General features: G+C 38.1%; 1 protein-coding gene across 1 annotated transcript in view; it reads left to right on the forward strand.

The window, feature by feature from the left end:
• The window catches only part of JAZF1 (JAZF zinc finger 1), a 191177-nt gene that overhangs the window by 94702 nt on the left and 79949 nt on the right, over positions 1-16526 (forward strand). The window contains exon 2 of the mRNA XM_051808361.1: positions 9853-9925. Within this exon, the coding sequence (XP_051664321.1) occupies positions 9853-9925 (73 nt within the window). The remainder of the gene's footprint in view (positions 1-9852; positions 9926-16526) is intronic.

Raw genomic sequence — 16526 nt, forward strand, 5'->3', positions numbered from 1 at the left:
CAAGTTCTTAACATTTCAAGCACTTAAATTTAATACATCTCACAATTTAAAAATTAAAATAAAATAAAGCAGCAGCAGTCTTTCTTTTTTTTTTTCCTTCCCTAAGGGACCTTTCCAGCACTCTGCTGATTTCCTGTTGATTTGATTCATGAATATTTTACCTATTGAATGAATACATTAATGATTACATTTAGTTGCAGCAATAATTGTATGTTTCAAATAAAACTAATTAGCATAATAAGTGGAAAAGCACCGTGGCACATGAAGTGTGCCTGCAGTTTATTACATCTGAAAGATCACGAAGACACCTTTTTGACATTTGTAGCTCTTCAGCCGGTTACCAGCAATTATGTTCTGTTTGAATAGAAATTAAGTAGCTGATTTACAGCATTACTTTGTCTATGCTGAGACATAAGGTACCAGGGAGATTACTTGGGTGTCTTCAATCACAGTGCACAGTATTATTTCCTGAAAGAGTTACAGTTATACCCTCCTACACAGCTCTTTGCCTTGTAGTTGCTGCTGGAGTTTTCTTTGGGTTTTCAGAGGAGAAGATGCATAGGACATGTCTTAAAAATGGGTTGGTCAGGTGCCATTCCTTCTGCCAGAGACAACTGCAGACTGTGGATGGTAGCCTGTTGTTCAGGTGTGTCAGAGGTCTGAGGGAACCCTCATGGACTGGGCTGTATCTCCAGTCTACACTGCTTGTAATGGGATGAGGAAAGGCCACAGCTTGAATTTCTCTGCTGAGAGAGGATGCTAGTTGTGCTTGCTTGCCAGAGGGAAACCTGCTTCCCAGGTTTCAGGAAAGCTAAGAGAATGCAGGATGGTACACAGAGAGCGCACACACCTTGTAAGGATGGGAAGGGAGCTGTGATGTTGTTCCTTACAGGCTGCATATGACCTTCAAGACTGTATTTTACTCCCCTTTTTTATTACCTTTTAAATAAAGAATTTAATAAATTCTGTACTTGATGTAAAGCAAGTGAGCAACCTTGGGCAAGTTCTGGTCAGCTAGATTGCCTCATAGAGGAACAGAGGAACAGATCAGTTGCTTGGATCTGTCCACTACCTTGTGTTTGATACTACCCAACTTCAGTTAATGCAAATTATTTTGGGGATGGAGGATTGGAAAATTCTCCTTATTTCTGGCAAGAGAAAACTCAAGTTCTTAAGGCAGTGGGTTATCTGTAATGAGGATTTCAAGAGTAGCAAATAAACAGATAAAGGCATGACTAAGTTGATCAAGTGTTTGGTTTGAGCACTTCTGTCCTGTTCTTATTTATGTGTTATTTATATATAATATATGGCACTGGGAAGTTATGCACACTCTTATTTTTCATTTTAATTGCCTATTTGAAGACAGCATGACAGATCCAAAGGTTACTTTCAGCAGCCAAGGAGCACTGTGATCACTTACTAGTGTGCAATAATTAACTTAATTGCAGAAATTAGAACATTTTAAAAATTGAGGATCTGTGATTGCACTCTATGCATTCTTTCTCTTTTCTGTTGTCCATATCTGAAATACATTTTTCCTATATATGATTATATCACAATATTTTTTTTAATGAAAAACACTTCAGAAAAACCTTCTTCAGAAGGTTTCAAAATCCTTGTGTTTATGTTTACTTGGTTATCTGTTTTTTAAATTAAAAATCAAAAATGTCAAAGTATCATCTCACTTGTGTTCCAAAAATCCTTTTAATATCTGTGCATTAAATTAGTGCATGTGAAGCTGTAATCAGAACCCTTTTTGGCTGGACGATGGAAGATGAGGCACAGCCATTACTTCTAGAAGTTCACAGCCTGAATTAAATAGTACTATAAATAGTATTAAATAATAGCAGCTAGCAAGGATGAAGTAGGATTGCTCCAAAATAGTGTTCTACTCTTCTTTTTGCTGTAAGACCAAAGCATAGATTTGGTTCTGTGTAGGTTATCTGAAATACCATATATTATTTTCTCACCCAGCAAGATACCATTTTCTCATACGAGAAAGCTCTGAGTTCTTGTCTCACAGAGTCTGTGTTATAAAATGGAGTTTCACATGTGCTAGTCTAAGACAATGAATGCTTGCTATTGGTTGTGATGTTCTTGGAGGTTTTTTTGCTTTAGTTTTCAATAGTCTGCTTTTGAACTTCTGTGACACCCTTTTTTATGTGGTTCCTCTGCAGTGATGTCCTCTGATGGCATCTTAGAGGTTCTGCAGTCATAACACTCACCAAAGCTAAAATGCTGGAATGGTGTCCCTGGGATCGTGGTGTGTTTCTGATGAAGAGGCAGTTTTTACAAATTACCATTTTCTGTGGGAACTTCCACAAGGACTGCCTCACTTCCTTGGGAGGTGCACCGACATGAAGAGACTAGTGTGTGCTAAACCAGGGTGTTAAGTCAGCAGCTGCTTTCTTTGCCTTCCAGCTGCCTGTGTGTGCATTCTCAATGAACACTTGTTGGCTTTTCTTATTGAGGCAGCCTCCATTTAAATAAACCTTCTGTTTGACATTTCCTTTTGCTAACCACTTGTCTACATGTGTAATATGTAATTGGCAGTTACTAAGATTAATGATAACTTTTTTGTTCTTGCAGGCTTTAGGAGAAGTCCACAGTGGTTTAGCTTTTGGACTTCAACCTCTGATGCTTTACCTTGTTTTAGGACTACATTATTTTTTCGCTGTAATGCAGCAATTGCAATCAGTCAGTTGCTGCATGGGAAGTCCACAGGCCTGCTTTGAGCAGCAGCAGTGCCAGTACAGCACTGTCAGCCTGAGAGTCTCCCAGCGGGCCAAACTTTTACAGTTTCATGTAATACTTACATGACCTGTGTCTTTAAGGGTTTCTTTCTTCATGTCTTCATGCACTTACACACAATTTGATGGGGGAAATAAACTGTTTGCAGCTAACTAACAAATTTTTGCAACTCTGGGATAGACCAAACAGGCAGAATTCTATACTAAAAAATACTCTGAAGCCTCTAGCGGTCACTGAAATTGTGAAAGTTGAAATGTAGTGTTTTCTTGTTTGTACTTACTGAATGTAGCTGAATATAGCTTTCTTAGTTATCTATTTAGTGGAAGCTTAATCTGGAAATGTGAAAGAGTTTGATGTCTGATCTGTTCCACACAATTTTGATAAGTCCATGTCTGTGGCATTTAACACCTTGATCTTGGAAAGAACTTAAACTTGTGCTTAAATGTTAAAGGTGTTCTTGAAGTCAGGTAGGTTAAAAATTCACTCAGAATCATGATATTTATTCTCCAGTGTTCTATCTTTGAAGTATAGAGCATCATCTCTTTTTTGGGGATGAGGGAAATTTTTTTCTATTAAAGATCTAAATAGGCTGCTGTGTTAATATCTATAAAATCACAATTGTCTGTGATTTTTTTTTTTTAATTCATAAGAAAAACTGAATAATGCTGCATTTGGAATTGAGACTGTGAAATTCATAGTGGCTTCCTTGTAATGGAGGTTTCAGATGGGGAGCGGTTTCCAGTAACATTGAATTTATCTGTTTCTGGCTTTTTAAGCTACATCCACATAAGAACAATTGTGGACTTTTGAGGAAGCCAACAGAAATATTTGCCTTGGCATCATTAGTGAAGCAAGCTAGTTTCAAGGGAAGTGTGGGTTTTAATTAACTAGCTGAGCTGACTTATATCAACCAGTTTCAAGGCCAAGTGAAATATAAGACAGGCACTCTGTGAACCTGCTGGTGGGCAAGCAGAATGTGTGTATGGATGTTCTGGCAAAGTCAGTTGTGAGACTGTGGGACCTCTGTGTTGGCAGTTTACCCCAGTGTGATCTTGCACAAAAAGGTGAGATTATCATAAACATCTCCAAGTGACTTGGGAGAGAGGTCATATTGTAAGTCCTTGGTCCTTGCAAATATGAGTTTTAGCACTTTTAAAATTCTTTGCAGGGCTGTTATTTTCATAATATTTGAGGCATTTCGTTACTCTTTTTGAGATTAAGCAGAAATGGAAGTAACACCCTTGGGTTGGCAAGGGGAGTTTTGCCTTTTTGCTTTTGTTACAACTATGTGGCTTAAGTTTGGCATGGCTGATGAGGCATGAAGAGGTGTTTTTCAAACCTAAGTCTTTTTAAGATATGGACATCTCTAAACCCTTCCTCCCCAAAAGTAGTATCTACAATGTCAGTGAAATCTGTTGGAGAATTACAGCTACCAAAAAATTTTGACAATCCAGTCACTGCATTTGTGACTGAACTTCATATGTTCTTCTTTAGGCACCTTGACTCTTGTCAATCTTGACTTCAACCTCTGCATGTTAAGGGTGATACAGTGGGGTAAAAGCGGGACTAGCCACTTCAAGATGTCGAAGAGCAGTATAATTTTTACCTCCTTCAGGTCATTATTTTTTCTTCTGACACTCTCTTTACTACTTTTCTAGTGGTAGTGACCCTTCCTAATCTCTGTAAGAAGAAAGCTCGAGGTTGTAAAATAATGCCACTGAAATTTGCTAGTACTTTGTAAGGTGAAAAGTGATTTTGCTAAGTGATTTAAAACCAGGGCTTTTATGAAAGTGAAGTTGCTTATAATAACTTTGTTGTATCTGGTAGGGTAAAAACTTGTTGCTCCATTATACACAATGAAGATGTGGCATGTATTTTTGTGCAGAAATATTTATGTAGAACAGAGTTATATAATTGAAGACTGTACCTACACAGGATGTGTATGCCTTTTTTATTATTTGCTCTCTTTAAAATACTTCACCCAGTTAGGATTTTGCAGTGCTTTCAAGCTACAAGTTATTTCTGTGTAATGAGGTGATTTAGTAATCGTAGAACATGCTCCACAGAAAATGCCTGGCTTTGTGTGAACAGTTCAAAGATGGTACAGTGCAAGTTATGATCTCTCAGCCTTAATTATACACTCATACTACTTGTCTGGTTGTACAGTATGAAACAGGTTGTGAATGTGAGAAATTGGAGGGGTCTAATCCTATAGATGATTAGTTGAGTAACTCTCTATCTCTCTCATGAATCTTAGCACCAACACTTTTGTCTTTTAATAGTGAGGTGGTGGGACCCAGAACAAAACCCTGTGGTAGTTCATATGAGATCAAAATTTTATTTTAATAATATTTCATTCAAGATAAAGAGGAAAAAATGAGGGTTTCCAAAATCTAACACCATAGTAAATTAAGAGGACATAGCTAAAAAAAACCCCACAGCATTACAGAAAGTAATTCTTCCCACTGTGGAGCGAAATCAATGGAACATAATGCTTACAAAATAGACTAATAATGAAGGCAGGTAATGTACAATGGATGGCACTTCATTTTACCAGATTTAAAGTGTTACTGCAAAACCAGTGAAGCAGCAAGTCTTTGATATCCCATGTTAATTCAAGAAGCAAGGGTAACTAGTTAAAGTAGTGTTAATCAACGAGTCCCTTTAAGATCTGTAGTAGTTATTTTATGTGTGGTAGATATTTTTCTTATAAGAAAGGAAACTCAGATCAGCCCTAGGTTCTACTGCTTAAATACTTTCAAGAAAAGGTTTGTCATCTGTGAGTGTTTAATCCATTACAGGTGTCTGTTTGGAAACTATTTAGGCTATTTTGGGCTGACTTTGACCAGTCTATGTGAGTTTGAAGAAACATTGACTAAACATTTAACATTTTACAGGACCATTTTGTGAGATTGACAGCAGATTTTTGTCTCCCATGCTTCTTGTTCTGGAGTCAGATAGTTGAGAGCGTTGGCTGATGTATAACATCCTGTGCGTGGGGTAACACATGTTCGAAGACGTGCTTTGGGCAGCATGGATGGTGTTAGAAAACATTGCTAGTGTCTATATAAATGTGCTTAGGCATGAGAGAAACAGAGTACTGGAAGTCCAGGTTTGAAGGTTCAGCATTAGGGAATACTGCTGCTTAACCTCACTGTAACAGTGTTTGCTATCTTAAAAAAAAAGAAAGAAAACAATGCTAATAAAATGCCAATTACTGTATTTATTTTTTTTTTTAATCAAACCTGGCATGGCTGTGGACTTTTTGTAGTTCTTAACAACGTTTATTCACTCTGTGCTCAATAGTGTGGTAACTGACATCAGGAATGTAAGCAGAGACTGCCTAAATTGGAAGTAAGATACTGTCCTAGTTAGGACAGCTGAGATCAATTCATCATGGTGGGTGTAACCCAAAACTGTATTCTATAGCCTTCCATGTCATTTCCCAGAAACTAGACTATTGTTGTCAATAGACTATTCGCACCTTCTGCCCATAGAGCCTGACTCCTCAGGCTATAAACTAGGTGTTAAGAGGCCTGTGAGATAGGAAGATGTTTCTGTCCTCACACCCTTTGTGGAACTCCCCGCCCTGAGGGGAGCACTGAACATTCCTGCCTGAACTGGAGGATATATAATCTTGGAGTTTTGGAACATTTTTCAAACCCACTCGTGGGATCCAGAGGACGGCTGCATCTCATCGCTCTCAACCAGACTTAGACCACCACTGGACTGCGATCACCAGTTCTGGCCAGACTGCAGCAGCTCTCCCACCAGCAGGTTCTTCCCCTCTCCCTTTACTTTGGACTCAAACAGGGCCCAAGGAACACCACTTTGTTCAGGCCCCAGGGTACTGGGTTATACATTTGGGTTTTTGTGGGTTGAGACCAATTGTTTGTTGGTATTATTGTACTTACTGTATTATTTTAATAAATTGTTATTCTGACTTATAATCTCTCCTTTGAGTTGAGTTCATCCCCCTGCTGGTTAAATCTTAAACCAGCACAGATACAATAAAGGGGGTAGGGAGGCAGGTAGAGTCAGAGGCTGAAGGGAAGAGAGCAGTTCAGGGAATGAATTGCATCTATGTTCAATCCTGTGGTACAAGAGTGAACCTGTGGTTATAGACATCTCCGTGTGATTTTTAACTTGTTCTTATACTGGAAGAGGAGAGCTGATAGCGAGAGCAGAAGTGACCGACAGAGGGCAGGATGTGTAGAAAAAATTTGGGTTAGGAAGGGGCAGGAGAGAGGAAAGGCATGGACTGAGGCTAGGCAGAGGAAGAGGGAATGGAGGCAGGAAGGAATGGACTGGTGGCATTTTTAGACAGTGAGAAAAAAACTGACAACAATGAGCCAAGTGTGCACGTGCCCTGGATAGCAAGGCTGTGCAGGTTTTAGCCACGTGGATGCAATGGAGCTGCCGGTGTGGCCTTTGTGCCTCTCCAGCTGGGCAAGGGCTGTGCCAGGATCCCATGGCTGCTGTCAACTGTGACACAGCTGGCCTGGTTTCTGCTCTTCTCTGAGGGCCATGTGGTGGCCCTGACACAAGTTACTATGCTTTTTTTATATATATTATAGCTAAGGAAGAGAAATAATATCCAGCAATGTTATGTGTAGTTCCTGCTACAGTACAGAAGTGAATGTAGCATTCTCATGACTGACAACCCAGCAGCTGGTTGCAAGAGAAATAAAAACACGTCAAGCATTTTGAGTGCTGAATTCATACAAGATTTTTTTACCACATCCTGGATTATTTCGTGGAATTGGGATATACAACAAAATTGACTTGAATTACATGTGAAGTCTGATACATGTCAGGAGGAGGGATAGAGAGATTGAATGGAGACTGTGCAGTGTATTTCTCATGTGTCAGGCAGCACCTACTATGAGACAGGAGTCTGCTTTCTCTGAGTGCCAGCAGGCAAATTTCTCTGTGCTTTGATAACACACTCCTACAAAAGTTATGGGGCTTTTGGATTTTGTCTTTGTATTTTCATGCTCAGCTGGTGTTATGGTGAGCAGCGGAAGGGTGGTTGGCACTCCATTAGAGCTTTTCCTGGTCCTCTCCCACAGATAATGTGCAGCACTCTGATGTAAACCAGCTCCAACTTTGTCTCCTTCAGTCACAGAAACTGTTGTTTATAGGTGGAGGTTAATCCCATTTAAGAACTGGATTAGCAAAGACGTAGTCATTTAGCCACAGATGCCTAAACTTAGGTTGAGGCAGTTCTCAGATAGTCCTGACTGGGATTAACGCTCTGCAGACATTCTGGATCAAGACAGTTTCACGGCAGGCCGTGCACCACCAAGGTGTAAATCTAAGAGAGCTCACCATGACAGCAGTTGTGTTCTTGGCCTGCTAGCTGATGGGTTTTAAAGCAAGTAAAAGATCTTTGTGTGTTGTGTGAACCTAACTTCCTCAGAGAAGCGAATTATAAAGATAGCATGGAAGACAGCTGATGCTTTGCTGTCTGTGGAGCATGGTGTGTTGGCAATTACTGAAGAATTTTGCCAGGCACCAGCAAGATCTGCTCCTCTTAAGGATAACAGACTTGGGGTTGCTGGTTGGATTGGCACTTGTGCTTTTATCTCTCTTCTCTGAACTTTCTTAGATTTATTTATCTCCTTAGGGACATATTGATAAAGGCATGTTAGCAAATCCTACAGCCTGAGCTGTGCGGGAGCAAATGTATGAAAAATTACTAGGATCAGTCTGAGCTTTGAGAGGTGGACAGGGGATTCTCTTCTCCCTGAATAAAGGCATTATCTGCTTCAGCAGTGGTGTGACAAATGCACCAGCCCTCAAGCACAGTCCACATTCAGTTCAGTTAAAAATCTTCCTTTAAGGCAGGGCACCAGAGGCAGATTTCAAAATAACTGTATCTTGTTTTAAAACCCACAAAACCCACTAAAAGCAACTGATCAGGTTAAACTAATGTGGCTATCAAGATAATGAGTTTTTGAACATTAACAATGCTTAAAATTGTAGGAGGAAGCAAGAACAATCCAAAATACAGGTTTTGCTTGGAGTTCCTCTCCCCACCCTGCTTCCCACCGCCCCCCCCCTCAAAAACCACAAAGTAGATACTTCTCAGAAATAAAAGATGGATAGTAGAAGTGCTGCTGTGGGGAGCCATTTAGTAAGGGCAGTTTTTATTCTTGATAGTTAAAATGCAGAAGTTGCACCCAGAATTGCTTTTAAAGTAACACATAAAACATTTTGTTAATGACTATGCAGTAATCTGTACAGGCATGATGCACACTTTCCATTGGGAACTTTTGAAGACTGTTTATGCTCAGCTCCTAAAGGTGCCTATCTGCTATGTAGGGCAAGGCTGTATTTGAAACCTCAATATAATCCTGTTTTTTGGTATAAAAAAACCTGCCTAAACTATGGACATGCTCCCTTGGCTTTGGTTTCAGAAATTTAAACCAAGACTCCTTCTTTGTTAGAGAAAAGCCCAGCTTAACTGCAAAGAACAATGAAAACAGTGATTGAAACCATATTTTTTCATTTGAGTGAGAAAGTTAACACTCGAGGGAATTTGGATGTGTTTGCTTCAGGGCTTTTGGTGGGCAGTGTTCTGCTTGGCAGGCGTTTTGCTCCAAGTGCATTTTTTGTATGACTTTTCTGATTGAGAGCTTCAGAAAATAAGCTGTAGAGAAGGGAGAAAGCAAAACTCAGAGAAAAGTATCGAGGCCCAGCAGAAGAGATCTAATTGCTTTTGAAACATCTCAAAATGTGTCAACCATATTTAGAAACAGCTACATTAAAAAAGAAGCAAGCTTGATCCTTTTAACACTATAAATCATGGAAAGCAGTGAAAACTAATATTTATGAGGGGAGTTGTGAAAGCTGTGTGACAGTTGGAAATTACATCACTGTTGATGTTTCAAATTCTTGTGTAAAGTAATGCAATGCTGTGTTTATGAATGAATGAGCAAATGATTGAGCTATGCTAAGGGTAGTCTATATGGATAAACTGGATTGAGCTATTTTATATCTCTTGTCTTTGCTTATGTTACTTTGCAGGATATAGTCCCATATGCTTCAATGTAAATACAGAAAGCTCAGTTCAGTGTATGTATTTTTTTATTCCAGATACAGACCCACGTGTATTAGAGAAACAAGAGCTTCAGCAGCCAACCTATGTTGCTCTAAGTTACATTAACAGGTAAGTGTGGTTATTTTTCAGGTATAACTGAGCTCAGCTTGCACAATATGTGTATATATGTTATGCCAAAATGGCATGCTTATGGATGCACTCTGTTTTGTTTCATGTTATATGACACTATATAACACCTGTTTTGGAAAACCGGTTGAATTAAAATTTAACCGAATTTTTAATCACTTTTGCATAGGGCACAAGCAGCCCTTCAGCTGAACAGCTCAAATACTTAGGGGATGAGGTTTTAACTTGTTATGTTTTAGCTAAATCTCGTGCAAAACAAGAAAATTGCTCTTGGCTTAGTTTTTTATTTTATTGTACTTCACACAAGTGAGTAGAGAAAGATTTTTTTTTCAATCAAAAGTGAAATTACCTATTTTTCACAGTACTTCAGAAATTTTTCAACCATAGTAAATATGTCTTTAAAAATCTTGTTTGCCAGCCCTGTATAACCTAAAACTTGAAAGCAATTAAGAAATTCAACCATTTTTTAAAGCATTTATCTAAGTAACAGAGGCTCGGTTTTTCAGTTATTGACTGATGGCAGTACTGAAACCTCCAGAGTACTCCAGCACGGAGGAATGGAAGGGCTTCTTCTGTCTCAGCCTGTATTATGGTAAAGAGCAGCCTAAGAAGCTGCTCCTTATTTTCCTACTCACCTAAGTGCTTCGAAGAATTTATGGAGGTAGCTCAGATTACTTTCTCTCTGGGAGGAGAGGGACCCAGGGAGCAATCTGCTTGGAAGGGAAAGACGGCCAGGTTTTGTGCAGTTGCAGTGCCCTTTTTCAGTATGTTTGCCAAGCTGTCTTCAATCCTAAATGAGCACTGTACAAGAAGTATAATTCCTCATTTAAAGCCCTTTTTCCTGTTCTGCGTAAATCAACATGCTGCTATTCTGGGATTATTTTGCCTTCTTTTACGTCATACTGGGGTTTTTTTAATCAGGTATACTGTGATTGAAAGTTCCAGTTTTGGTTGAAAGTTGTAGTTTGGAAATGCATTTCTCAGAAAATACTCTGTATGGGATTATTGGGTTCTATACATGGAACAGCAGTTTTCTTTTATCTTTGCTCTCTAGAGGATGAGACACAAACTCATAAGCCTGGAATATTAACCCAAAATTTAGTTCAGGATAGACTGAGTTGATTCAAATTCTCATGGGTCATACAAAATGCAAAATTTTTCTTTCTAATTCTTTATGTTAAAAATGGGGAAAAAAACCCAAAACTCAAAACCAACATACTTTTAAAACCACCAAATGGACAGTTTGACTTTGTATAACATTTGCTGTAGAGAAAGAATATTGATGGTTGTGTGGGGGAATCATACTTCGAGGTATGAAAGTAAGAAGTGGTGTTCATTTGGTGAAATGACAAAATTTTCTCCACTACATGAGACTATGATGATTAAGAATAGCCAGTGTTGACATTATTTCCTACTTGTTCTTCCTGGAGACAGTCCGACCCTTTAAAGCCTATTATGAAATTAACCGTCACCATTTTTAGCACTTAGTTCTGTTGATCTCATTTAACGTACAAAGCTTTTTTTTTTCCAATATGTAGGCTTGGTATGCTGTTGTGCATGTTGGTATGTTTCCCTCTTTTCATCATGTACTAGGACATATTCTCTTTTTGCTTCTGTGGTTATTTTACTTTATGTGAGGGAGGGGAAAGTTTGGGTTTTTTTAAATCAGAGGAAAGCTGTTTTAAGACCACTGACTTGACCATGGGACTTGACATGTTTTAAGACAACAGGACTTGACTGTCCAGTTTGAAATCAGAATACTTTTAAAGTAGTTTGAAAGTGATACCTCATCTAGATTTCATTATTTTACTACCCTTTAAGCTGAGTTCTGTGTGACTTAGTTTTAGTTACTACATATTTTATCCAAACTTTCTTACTCTATCAATTCTGAAAAATAATGCTGAAGAACTGAGTTGTGTTGTTTGTATAGTAAAACCCAATCTGAATTGACTCTTAAACCAGCTGCTATTTAATTGCTCTTTTAATTGTATTTTAATTTTTTCCAAAGTGCTGATATCTTTCATCGAACCACCTGCTCTATGCAACTCAAGCTCTTGAGGGAGCAGCAATATCCATTACACTACGAGACATGCCTTTCTATTTCCCTCTACATATGCCAGAGCTGAGTTCTGCTTTGTTGTCCCAGGCTATGAACTCAGATTTTGTAGCTTAATACATGTCATAAACATGTTACATACTGTTAGATATCAAACACCAGATACTGCTGCACTTTTTTTAAACCCGTGCTTTTATGGCTTCCAAGTGGAACTGAACTTAGCTCAGTTCCTGCTGTGAGTTACAGACCTTAAAACGATCTTCCTCTGTAGGTTTGTATATTCAGTATGTTCTCTGTGGGCCATACAGTCTCATGGAGCCTGGGAAAATAGGGACTTCTGATTCTCAGGGACTTTCAAAATTGTATGATAAGATGTACACTAAATATATGTTGTGGTAGAGAGATTAAATGGGTGTGCTTTATGCTCTGCCCATTGCCCTGTTGTATGGTGGCTATTATAAGCTAAAACAAAACATATATCTGGGTTGCCTGGCTTGATAGCTGGGAGGATAAAGTCTCAGTAAAACAGATAGTAGAGAAGGAAGGGTACAGGAGTCTCTGTTTACAACTTGAAACATATTCTTGTTTCTATTTCCCTTTTACCCTGGTTATTTTCTCAGGCATATTATTGTGCCAGTACTGTATGTGCTCTGCAGTTCTGAAATGCCCTTTAGATTGTGAATGTCTGAATCTATAAGGCTCCATCTCTTTCTCTGCTGGAGATTTACTGCCATTACAGCTTTCAGTAACTACACACAGATGCAGCTTCCATAGTGTGTGATCCTCATGTAGACAGATAACATTCCTTTTAAAACTGGTGGACGAAATATAAATTATAGGTCATAATGGTTTGTTACCACTACATCAAACACTTGGATCAGACACTGACTGAATTGCCACAAATCCCTTTCTCAGACAAAGTTTAGTGTAGCCTTAATGCAGTCCCCAGTATTGATGACTGTTCCCTGCTTACTTTTGGTTTGGTTTCTTAGAAGTCAGAATTGGAATCAATAAAAGACACACTACAGCCAAAGCAGATGCAGTTAATCTGTTTCCGTCCCATAAATATAGGAGAGGTTTGTCTGCAAGGAGTTCACTGGTGCTACTACAAGAATGGGACACTGGCTGTGATCTGTCAGGAGTAGTTGCCAACATCCTCCAGTAGTCTCTAGAGGTATTTCCTTTGTAGATGGGTCAAGATGCCTTTATATTTTGTCTTGCATTGAAATACAGTGGTTAACTGCAATGATTAATATTGCTTATACTGCTACTTAGATGCAGTATATATAGCTTTAAGTTAATGAACATGGCTATGAATTTTGCTTGGTGTTTATTGGAACCTGCATAGTGTTGTTTGTGCCTCTAAGTGTGTTAGTTGGTCTTTGGAGGTAATGGCTCTCAAAGTTGCTGTATGACCTGCTGTTGCAGCATATACTGTCAAGGCTTTTACACTTGTGCAGTCTAATGGAGAGAGACTTCTCAGTATTCTCATATTTGCAGGTTTGTTTAATGTGCATACTGCTGGTTACCTGTTAATGATGAAAGCAGCTGTTGTGGGAGTGTTTGGTTTTTTTTTAAAAAGGCAAAACATTATTAGCACAAGTGAGAAGACAACAGAGGCATACAAATAACTCCTTTGTCTGAAAAGGTAATGTTAAAAAAATGTTCAAAATAAAGAAGATTTTATTCCAAAACTTAGTGAATGAAAAATTCTTTACAATTAAGTTTGTGATGGATGTATTTCAACTTTGAAATTGTAACTACTAGAAATAGAAAGAAAACATAATTTTTTGGAGTAAATTCCTTTCACTTTGGAAAAGGAAGGTGGGAAGTGCCATAGTAATTTCTATTATTGGAAGTGTGTACCATAAAAAGAGCAATTAATTGTGTATTTAATACAGTTTCTATGTGCCATCAAAATGCTCTGTAGAACATTTTCTTAGCAGCAGTGCAAATCCTGTGCAAAGCATGTGCTTTAAGTTGCTTGAATAATGTGTGGAAGACCAGGATTCAGTTTTCTCCTCTTTGATTCCTTAGGAGTGTTTTAATCATAAGACTGTTGATTGGCTTGGACATAGTTTCTCGTCTTGACATTTCTCCTCCTTGCCTCTTGATGTCTTCATACTGTCATTGTAAGGCTGTTGGGGCACAGTTTGGAACCAAAGTCATGAAACTGTAGAGAATTATGTTTATTTTACCTTGCTTGCTTTCATAATAAATGCTTTTGCAGAAGGCATATGCAAAATGAAACAATTCTGACACAGTGAGCAACTTCCTCTAAAACAAGTGTTCAAGTGCATCATTCACCTGACAAGTAGTAAATCAGACTTCAAGTCTTTGTAATTAATTCAGGCCTGAGATTTCAACTTTAAGTTGTATCATTGGCAGTACATAATAGATTGAGACATGCTGCAAATAAATATATAAAACCCCTTAAAATTTATTTTTAATCTCAAAATATATCATGATTCAGAAACAGAGGGGTAGAGAAAAGGAAGATTTTTCCATTTCAGGAATTCTACTATAGAGCAGTTTTTCTGCACAGGAACATCTGAGCCAGTGAATTTGATAAACTGTTGTTGTGCCACCTGTTCGGATTTGCTACATTTTATAGTGCCTAGTAACACAGTTCTTGCCCTTTGTCTTAGAATTTAACTTTTCCTTCCTGTAACTGTCTTATATTAATTGAATATAACAGCTTTGTAAAAATGTAGTGATTCCCTCAGATTGTTGGTTCTCGTGACATTGAAGATGCATGCCGATGCTTCCAGTAGCTGTTGGATTGAATGCATGTCACAGGATACAGAAAGAAAGGGGTCAAAGTAACATGTCAATTACCAGATAATATTTTTCTGTCTAAACTTATTTTTGAGTTTGCAGTGACCAAGTAGATAATGTGTTTTTATTCATGTAGCCATATCTTTATGCTCTGCTACTTGACTTGTTCTGGAGACGGAACAAGACAAACTTCAGATGATAATTCAAACAAGATGTGCAGAAATGAATGATAGTTAGGGTAAGGGGAATGCCTTTTGGTTGGGAAGGATTTATGCAGATAGCTTTGTTTTCTCTTTCTCCTTTTATCAGTTTCAAGCTAAGTGAAGCTGAAGATTTATATAATGTACAGCTCTTTTATTTCGTGTCAGCAGTAGAGATCAAAAAGTAGTTTGGCATTTTAGGGAAAAGCCTTGCCTTGAAATAAAAATTACATGGTGAATTAAAACATGTAGGACACTGAAAGAATGTGTTTTAGTTGTGGGGTGGATGTTTTGTTTTTAATTGAGAGGGAATTAGCTTTCTTCTGGTAAAGCTCATATGGAAGACTCAGGGACAGAACAATTTCCATTTCATGAATCTCAAAGGAAAGAAGCACTGCCAAGTCAGCATCGTTCCTTGCAAGTCTGTGTGTACACATCTCTGTGTGTGTGTAGTTTAGTTAGCAAACACTAGAGCTGTCAGTATAAATCCTTAAGATTTTCAGAATTCTTGTCTCTACTGGTATTTCTTCATCTTTTGTCCATGTGGCATACCAAAATTGATGAAAAAAACATCTTGTCTTTCTGGCATTATTTTTTGTCTTGGCCAGTCCTGTTTCAATTCCCAGCTTTCTGGAGACCAGCATAGGTCTCTTGAACAGGTCACTTCATTTTGGGAAGGGTAAGGAAAAATTCTTCAGTTTCTCTTGCTTTAAAAAGGACGGCATTTCATTTCTGTGATCAAATTTGATCGTAAGCAGTAGTACTGTTCTTAGAAGGACTGTGTGTTTGCTGTACAAAAAATATTTTCAGGTATTTCGCTGTCAGATCTGTGGTCTAACAAGTATGTATACTCAGTATGTATTTCTGTGTATGATAGCACAATAAAGTCCTAATTCTTATTAGAGTCTGGTAATAACATATGTTCATTCTTTATATTTCAGTTACTTAACATATTTGCAGAGCTATTTGGAAAACACATTGATGTGCCAGTTTCAGATCCCCTGCAGAAATAAGAATTTGTAGAAACTATTATGCTTAGATTTCTGAGTGAAGTATGAGGAAAAATCTTACATTTGTGATTAGTTTTCAAATACATTAGTTTTCTGAGTTAAAATGGCTGAAAGAGGGGGCTATTTTTCCTGTCTTTACCATTTAGAAAAATGGATGACATATACAGCTAGTTACCTCCTCACCCGATAAGTTTTTTTTTGCTTTAAATCAACAACAGCAACAGAACATTAACATGCACGGAAGAAAATTACAGGCTGAGTAGATAACTTTTTAGGAAAGGTTCTTGCTGTTCAGTGTTTTGCTAGAAGCTTGTAGTGACAATCTTAGCTACATGTGATGACTTGCAGATTGGCAGACTTGCCATCCCTGGAATCCCAAGGCAGTCCAGACAAAATGCTGGTAATTTTCATTGACTGTGGCCTAACTTTTTATGAATCTAAAGTTTACTTATCACTGACCTTGTGTACAAACGTAGTTGTGCTTATTTTTTCTAACTTTACTGATTTTTAAAAAGTAAGGCTATTTCATTGTAAAGTTG

Source organism: Manacus candei, unplaced genomic scaffold (genome assembly GCF_025592945.1).
Source record: "Manacus candei isolate 608988 ecotype Guabito, Panama unplaced genomic scaffold, ASM2559294v1 h1tg000072l, whole genome shotgun sequence".
NCBI lineage: Eukaryota > Metazoa > Chordata > Aves > Passeriformes > Pipridae > Manacus > Manacus candei.